The sequence below is a fragment of the Microtus ochrogaster genome, chromosome 1 (genome assembly GCF_000317375.1).
Source record: "Microtus ochrogaster isolate Prairie Vole_2 chromosome 1, MicOch1.0, whole genome shotgun sequence".
In the NCBI taxonomy this organism is placed as follows: domain Eukaryota; kingdom Metazoa; phylum Chordata; class Mammalia; order Rodentia; family Cricetidae; genus Microtus; species Microtus ochrogaster.
The window spans coordinates 23,179,020-23,188,004 of record NC_022009.1 but is presented as its reverse complement, the minus strand read 5'-3'; the positions used below and the strand labels follow the sequence as shown (position 1 = coordinate 23,188,004).

At 42.9% G+C, this 8,985-nt stretch overlaps 1 protein-coding gene across 1 annotated transcript in view; it reads left to right on the top strand.

Annotated features, from left to right (window-relative positions):
• Tmed10 (transmembrane p24 trafficking protein 10) overlaps positions 1 to 8,985 on the top strand; it is a 38,232-nt gene that overhangs the window by 20,803 nt on the left and 8,444 nt on the right. Inside the window, exon 3 of the mRNA XM_005343368.3 lies at positions 1,562 to 1,635. Within this exon, the coding sequence (XP_005343425.1) occupies positions 1,562 to 1,635 (74 nt within the window). The remainder of the gene's footprint in view (positions 1 to 1,561; positions 1,636 to 8,985) is intronic.

Genomic DNA, 8,985 nt, shown 5'->3' with positions numbered 1-8,985 from the left:
CTTGTAGACCAGGCTGGCCTCGAACTCACAGAGATCCGCCTGCCTCTGCCTCCCGAGTGCTGGGATTAAAGGCGTGTGCCACCACTGCCTGGCTTTCCCATTTTTTTTTTATTAAATTTTTTTTAATTAAAAATTTTCGCCTCCTCCCCGCCTCCCTTTTCCCTCCCCCCCTTATTAACTCTTATAACTTATATTAGCCCATAATTCTTGTCTGTGTTAGCCACTGGCGAGGCAGTCACATCTTGCTTGCTCTGTGGGTGATGACTGCAGACTGAAACTTCCCTCTTCCCAGAATTCCCTTGCCCTGCCTCCACTTCCTGCCTGGCTACTGGCCAATCAGCGTTTATTTAAAATACAAGTGACAGGGTACAGACCATTGTCTCAGCAGTATAGTCTCAGTAGTGTAGTTCTAGCTTCCAGTGAGCATTCCATCAGTTTGAGTTGACTTTAGCCAGTTTTAGAAAATGTCTGTTTCCCAGGCAGCAAAGGATATAGTAACATTCTCTATGGCTAATGACATCAAGAGACCCATTGCTCTAAATGGCACTGGATTGTCTAAGGTTTCTAATTTCATGCAAATAGTTTTTCTTTTGTTGTTGTTGTCGTTGCGTAGTCCCCCAGACAGGGTTTCTCTGTGTAGGCTGTCCTGGAACTTGCTCTGTACACTAGGCTGGCCACCTGCTTCTGCCTCCCAAGTACAGGGATTAAAAATGTGTGCCACCACTGCCTGGCTTCATGCAGGCAGATTTTAATTCTATAACTAGGTGAAATCCAGGAAATTGTAAGCAGTTTTCTGGGGTTTTGAGTCTTTTTCCTTCTCCTGCTTAGTGTCTTAAGATCTGCTAAATCAAATTAACTTTCTACTGTGTATGCTACATTGCTTGGATGGACATTCCCTTCCAAGAAACATCCTGAGGGTTATACTCAGACGATACATTTGGCTTTTTTTCTTTTTTTTTTTTGAGCTTTTGTAGCTCTCAGAGGCTTAATGGGGATGTCCCTAAAATTTTCTTTTAGCCTGTTAAAATAGGCCTAGGCCCTACTTTTGTCAAAATGTTTGAATCAAAGAAGAATATTAAATAAGGCCTATATTTTCAATGCTGAAGTTTGTTTTAAGTAATCTAAATTTAGTATACCCTGTAACCCTAGGAGACCTTGAGTGTCTCTCAGAATTTAGCAGAGCGTATAAATGGTGCTCACTCCTTGCTGACCTGTGCACCACTCGGTTTCATGCTGCTGTGACTTGAGCATCTTAGTGCAGGAAGGTTGTGCTTTCTTTGACTAGTCTGCCCTCGGTAGCAGTTGCAGTCTTTTGTGTCCTGCTCGGGGCTGTTTGCCAGCAGCATGTCCTGCTTGGTCCTCGGCGCCCTGCACAGATGGAAGCTTTGTCTGCAGTGTTGGTGATGTTAGTCCAGGCCAGGACTTTGCTGCTGCAGGGTGGCAGAGAGTTGTGACTGTTTCCTTCTATTGAGAAGATGGGGTTAGGGAGAGGGAGGGTGGACGGGTGATTTCCCAGAATTTTAAGTATTCTGCACAATGAGTCTTTTGATTTCTTTCTTAGGAACAGGGCGGATACCTGACCAACTCGTGATTCTAGACATGAAGCATGGAGTAGAGGCGAAAAATTATGAAGAGGTATGTACTGCTCCAGCCGGGGCTGTGAGGTGCTGTACCTGATCAGGCCAGAAGGCGTGGTTTTCTCAGCAGTCATGTGACAACCAGCTACAGGCTTAGTGATACAAAAGGTTGTAGTAACAGACTTGAACAATAATTCTCGCTGTGATTATAGCCAGTGGACTGAACCGTCTGTCTGTACAGCTGCTATGTTGGTGTGGTAAAGAGTTCAGTCATGCCATTAGCATTCTAGGGGCAGGAAATGCACAATTTTTTAAAACTAGAATTTAGTCAAAAGTTTAAAAAAAATTTTAAATTCCCCTGCCCCCAATACCATAGGTAGGTATAGATCTTAGGGCATAGATTCAATGTCATTTAATCTTGAATAGCTATACTGGTTTTGAGAAATAGTAGTAGTCAAAAGAAAAAAAAAAAACAACCAAACTTCTAGTTTAAGTAATTCCAGACTTACAGAAGAGGCAGGGTGGTACAAAAAGCTACAAGAGAGGAGCTGCTGTCATGAGTAGAAATTTGAAGGAGGCCCTTGTGTGCACCCATGTGATCCTAGCACTTGGGGGACAGAGGTATGAAGACCACCACAGTTTAAGGCCAGCCTTGGCTACCTGGCAAGTTCTAGGTCAACCTGGGTTATATAACAAGACTCTGTCTCAAAAAAAGAAAAGAAAAGAAAGACAGCAGTTTTATTTTGGCAGGAAATACTGTAGAATAATAGAATAATAATGGATGTTTTGGGGTGTCCTAAAGAAAAGTTGCTTAAAGTGATTTTGAAGAATTTTTAGGAATGGTGAACAGACATTGCTCTGGCGAACTTTGGAAGGAAATGCCTGGCTGTTTGCACATCATGTAGTATAGCATGTTGATCATAAGTCCATGGAGCTTTCCTCCTCTGTTAACTGAGTGAAACCAGAGTTACTTAGAAGTAGTAGATAGAACCAGCAGGCTGCAGTAATGAGTAGGAGACAGCTCCCAGTAGAGACTAAATCGTTGTATCTCCAGGCTCACTTAATTAAAAGAATAAAGTAGGAGAGCCTGTGTTTGATGTTTAAAAGTGATCTTTAGTCTTCAAGATTCTGAGGAATCATGATTGTATTGAAATAAGGTAACATATTTAAACTGCTATTATGAAATATTAAACACTAAGAAAATTATGGCATTTTGTTTTGTTTTTTTTGAGACAGGGTTTCTCTGTGTAACTCTGCCCATCCTGGAACTCACTCTGTACAGGGGGCTGGCCTCAAACTCAGAGATCTGCCTGCTTCTGCCTCTTGAGTACTGGTACTAAAGGTGTGCACCACCACCAAAATATGGCTGTTTTTACATATTTTTTTATTCTTTGAGAAATTCATATATGTACATAATGTATTTTGACCACATCCACCCCTGCTTTCCTTACTGTCCCCCCCCCCAGGCCTTCCCAAATATGCTTTTTGTTTATTTGTTTTGCTTTTGTTTTTTCGAGACAGGATTTTTCTGTGTAGCTTTGGAACCTGTCCTGGAACACACCCTGTAGACTAGTCTGACCTTGAACTCACACAGATCCGCCTGCCTCTGCCCCTGAGTGCTGGCATTAAAGGCGAGCACCACTACCACCTGGCCCAAATGTGTCTTTTAAATTCATGTCTTTGTTTTTTTGGTTTTTCAAGACACTGTTTCTCTGCTTTGGCTATCCTAGAACTCCCTCTGTAGACTAGTCTTGCCTCCAACTCAGAGATCTGCCTGTCTCTGCCTCCCAGGTGCTGGGATTAAAGGTTTGTGTCCCCACATCTGGCTTATGTCTTCTTTCTAGCCTGCTGAGCCTAGTTAGTGCTGTCCATATGCACATGGGTGTGGGACATGAGCAACCTAACAGTGGCCCCATTCCCAAAGAACAATGACTCCCCTGTCTCTGCTAGCAGCCAGTAACAGTCTTTAGCTCCTCAGCTAGGTTGGGGACTCCTGAGCCCTTGGCTTGGTCTTGTTCAGCTTCTTGCACAGCTGCTGTGAGTTCTTTGCGTGAGCAAGACCATGTCATATGTAGAAGACAGCATTTCCCAGCACTCCTCCCTGTGTTCTAGAGCTTGTATTCTTTCTGTCCCTCTTCCACGATGTTTCGGAGTCTTGGAGGGGTTGACAGGACAGCTCTGAATTACAAGAGCAGGTGCAGTGTTTTCAGTGCACCGTTACTGCTGCTATTTCCACCCATAGATTGTTCTCTGAAGCATCCATTGTTTCCTACTGTATAACTGTTGTATCTTTGTCCTATCATTAAGGCACATATGTATTAAATAGCAGGGTACCAGAAGCCCTACTAAGACATATCATATTCTCCCCAAAACACTTGGCATTACTGTGCCTTTATAAAAAGAATGGTATGGGTACTACTACCATACCACGTACTGCAGGAGTTATTCCTGTAATTCCTGACATTTCCAGTCTCTTTATGTGTTACACTGGAAAAAGGAGTTTTATCTTTTTTGGCCCCCTGCTTTATATAAAAGGGGAATCCCTAGCGGAAAGGAACTACATCGCTTCCCTTGCCTGCTTCCTGCTTTGGATGTCTGGCATGTCCTAAGCTTTTTACGCACATGATTACCACACAGCTCTAAGCTTCTGCTTCCTAACCACAAACTCTTCCCTATCGCTGTCTTTAATGACTTCCCCTCTCCCAGCTCTCAACAGCAGAACAAATTGAGGCAAAAGCAGGGTAGCTATGACAGGCCAAAATCAGTCCTTTTTTGAGTCTATGGCTAGGCTACTAGACTTCTTGGACCTTGCGTAGCAATAGCCATGACTTATCCTGGGCTAATAATGCCTGTGGTGAAAGAAAGATAACAGAAGCATTTTGTTCCCTAGGTAATTGATGGAGAGCACTGAGCTTATTTAAAGTTTTTCAGATTTATTTATTATTATGTATACAGTGTTCTGTCTGCATGTATGCCTGCAGGCCAGAAAACGGCACCAGTTCTCATTATAGATGGCTGTGAGCCAATTGAACTCAGGACCTCTGGAAGAGCAGCCAGTGCTCTTAACCCCTGAGCCATCTCTCCAGCCCAGAATTTTTGAGACATTTAATTTTAAGCCTTGAAGACCCTTTATCCCTAAAGGAGTTGAATCATTTGGCATCAGAAAGGCAACATATTTCATTTTCTTACATCCAGCATCTCAATATGGACTCTGAATGTGTCCTGAGACCCTGTATTGTCCTGTAAAATTCAGACAGCCTCACCATGTAGCCTAGGTTGGCCTGGAACTCACTATGTAGCCACAGGCTGAGCTCAAACTGTCAATCCCTTTAGTCTCATATTTGATACTAGGACTGCCAGACTGTATCACCAAAGTGGCCTCCAAGTTCTCCCTAATCTCTCAGTCCCTACCTATTACAGGGTCCTCTTGACTCCAGCCTAGGGGCTGGGCTGCCCTTCCCCCAGCTGCTCTTTCCTATAGAATCCAGACATTTTGGTTACCTTGTCCATTTGTCTACTCTTTGTGCCTCCTGGCTCCTGCACCTCTCCCCTGTTTCTTCCCCCTTCCTCACGTGGCCCAGCTCAGCCTGGACTCTCCCCATTGTGTCTGACTCTGGCTATGCCCTTGCACATATCCATAATAAACTTTCTCATCCTTTATACCTAGGAGCAGTCATGTCCTTGCCTTCTTTTTTATTTCTTTTTTGCATTCATCTGGTGCCAAAGGCAGTTCTTCATAAAGAAGGAGCCATGCGTGAGAACTCCCTTAACCTTTCTTGATGTGGATGGCTACATTTTCAACATGAGGAAGTCCTGTGTTAGCTAGGTTCTGTGAGTCTGTCATTCTATCAGTAGACACTCCAGAACACAGTCGGGGCCACAGCGGAAGACTTCCCAAGTGTTCTGGTTCTCTGAATGCTGGCAGGAAAGAGGAATTCTGCTTCTGTACACCACTTCCACAGACTCCTAAGTTAAAGAACAGGACGTGAGTAAGGCCCCTGAAACGTGGTTGATCAGCATGTGAGTTTTAGTTTCTTCCCCTACCCATCCTGGAGACTACCAAATGATCACAACAGAAATAAATAAGGGCCTTCAGATTTCCTGCTGCGATTGAACTTATTATCTGAACTTGACGTTGATAGCCGCTGGCCTTGTGAGCGACTGTGACCATGGCTTATGATCCATGTGCCTCCCCTGGTGCCAGATTAGTCCTTGGATCTTGTTCTTTAGCTTTACCTTTTGTTAACCTAGATTTATTGCTTTGTCTTTGGAGCTTTGAGAGCTGGTTTGTGTTTTTGAGGTGGAACATAGAGGTAGCAAATTAACTTGACTGAATTTGCCTTATGGGTCTTGAAGTTGCATTTATTTGTTCTGCTTATTTTTGAGTGTTAAGTTTTTTTCTCAGTGCCATTGTAGATAAATCTGTGATCTCTGTGGAGTCACGTCATGATCAGGGTTGCGGATCTGGATGCAATTTAGGAAGAGTTTAATTTATTAATGCTCTGAAGGTACGTAAACAGGAAAAAAGCCACGTGGCTTTTAGTTTTTTCTAAGCAATGTGGACTAGTCATGTTAAAGTGGTAGATATTATGGGATGGAGGATTTATTCTGGGCAAGTGGGCTTTATGAAAAAAGATGCAGAGTGATCGTGGCACACAGAGCGCTTGCTTAAGAGGACTGTAATGCTTGAGAAAGCTGGCTCCTTTGAGGCCAGTGCTGTGTAGGTGGTTTCCTTGTATTCAAGCTTGAGATACAGTTAAGACAATAACGTGTCAATATGTCAGTATATGCGTGTTCATTGTGCTAGCCGTAGCTTTAGGCCTAAGGAAAAGAAGCTTTCATGGACAGCAGTGACTGAAGGAGTCCTCATGATTACCCCGTGCAGATAAGTAGGACTGGGTAGAATGAGAATGTATGCTTCTGAACTACAGAAGGAATATTCTTGGGTTTATGGCAGTTTTGATGCTAAGTAAATGCCCTAGCCTAGTTAGAGATTCAAGAGACCATGGTGCTGCTGATCTTAATCTGCCACCAAAAGGGCTGACTATGGAATGTTAAGTTTTCTCCTCATAAAATGTGTACCCTGTTCCTCTAATACTGATTATTTAATGGCTTCATGCGACATCTCAGGAGAGTGGCACCCCCTAGTGGAATATTTGTGTTACCCATTGCCATGGCCTGCCTTTTTCAAGCTCGGGGTAAAATGCCTTATTTCCAGCCTTAGAAGAAAAAGTAGTTAGAATATTAGTCTGTCTTCAAGGAACATATAACCTGATATATGTCTTCAAGAAACCTGGAGCATTAAGTCAGACATTTAGACAAGCAGAACAACAGTTGAGGGTGGTGGTAGATTTTTATTTTCTTTTAAACAAGCATTCATTTTCCTTGTTTGCAAGGCTAGGGATCCATGGCTTCATGAATGCTAGTCAAGCACTCTGCCAGTCAAGCTATAGCCCAGCCTTGAGATGTCTTTCTTTAGATTTGAACTGACTTGTGTATAAAGTCTTGATGTACTTACTCCTGGGCAAGTGAAGGAGGTCTCCTGGAGAATGCCCTCAGAATTTCTTTTAAAGGTTTACTCTTTTATCTACAAACATGAGAATAGTAGCAATGGGAAAACTGGAAAGGTTCTCAAACTTTCTTAGTCTGGAAAACTTAACCAGACCCCTCTGACCTAGTGTAATTGTTCACCTTTTGGGGGAGGGCACTCTTAAATATCTGTCTGTCTGTCTATCTGTCTGTCTTAGGTAGGGTCTTGTACAGCCCAGGCTCACCTCAAACTTATTGTGTAGTACGCAAAGAGCCTCTGAGCCTCTTGCTTTACCTCCCGAGTACTGGGGTCACTAGTGTGTATCTCCACACCAAGATGATTGTGTCTGCATGCATGCGTGTTTGGGGACAACGTCTCATTCTGTAACTGGGCCTGGCCTCAAATTCACAACAGTTCTCCAGCCTTGGCACCCTGGGTACTAGGTTATATGTTACACACCTGCTCTTACTTCACTTTTGATTCAGGAGCATTCTACTGTAGAAGCTGATTTTCTTCATCAGATTTCTAGAACTTACAGAATGAATAATATACTCCGATAGACTGGGTCTCGTCTCAGTTCCACCAAGCTGTGAGACCTTGAAAAGTTATTCAGTGTCTCTGAGTCTTAGTTTCTTTGCTAAAAATGTAGGATACTAATACTTTCCATGATTAAAAGATACAGTAAAATATAAAATACCCCATTCTGAACATGTGTTAATAGGGCTAATTAGTCATGCTGCTTTTTTCACCCCCAGCTTAGCTTAGGCTTTTCTCCCTCTTCCCTTCCTTCCCTCCCTCCTCCCCTCCCTCTTCCCACTTTCTTCCTCCTGTCCTTCCTTTCCTTTTTCTGGTACTGAGGACTGAACCTGGGCCTGGTGCATGTTAGACAAGTGCTCTACCGCTGGGCTGTAATATCCTTAGCCCTTATGTCACCTCGGTATTTTGAAATAGGAACTCACTAAATTGCTCAAGCTGGCTTTGTGCTCACTCAGTAGTCCAGGAGTCTCCTGCATCAGTTTCCCAAGTAGCTCCAGCCAGGCCTGGCTCTCGGCCTTACTTGTGAGCCTTTTATCTGCTGCTTTCTTATCCCCACCTCCAAGCATGCATGTGTTGGTGTGTGTAAAATACACCTTGTAGTTCAGCTTCTAGTATAGCTGATTACCTCTGTGTAGAGTGTGTCTCCTGTACATAACCCGCACCTTGCCATCGTTTGTTTTTAAATTGTTTACAAGGTAATGAATTTATGGCAGTTGTATACATATATACCATTGTACTTTGTTCATATTCTCTCCCTATCTCTTCCTGTCGTTCCTGAATGGCCTGTCCCAACAGATGGTTCCTCACGGGGGTTTAAGTTTACTGAGTTTTATTTTAATTTTATTTGTTTTTTTTTTAACTGAATCAGCAAGTTTTGTTCATATACTCATTCATGCACATATATACTTACATGTATTTTCTCTCTATCTCTTTTTTTTGGGGGGGGGGGGTTGAGACAAAGTTTCTCTGTGTAGCTTTGGAGTCTGTCCTGGAACTCACTCTGTAAATCAGGCTGGCCTTGAACTCATAGAGATCCACCTATCTCTGCCTCCCACAAGTTGGGATTAAAGACATGCACCAGTGTGAGAAAACACACTGATGTTTTCTCAATTTTAAATTAATATTAAAAGCAAAGTTGTTATTCAGCAAAAATGAGACTTTCTTTTTTTAAAAAAACATTTATTTATTCATTATGTATACAATATTCTGTCTGTGTGTATTTCTGCAGGCCAGAAGAGGGCACCAAACCTCATTGCAGATGGTTGTGAGCCACCATGTGGTTGCTGGGAATTGAACTCAGGACCTTTGGAAGAGCAGGCAATGCTCTTAACCACTGAGCCA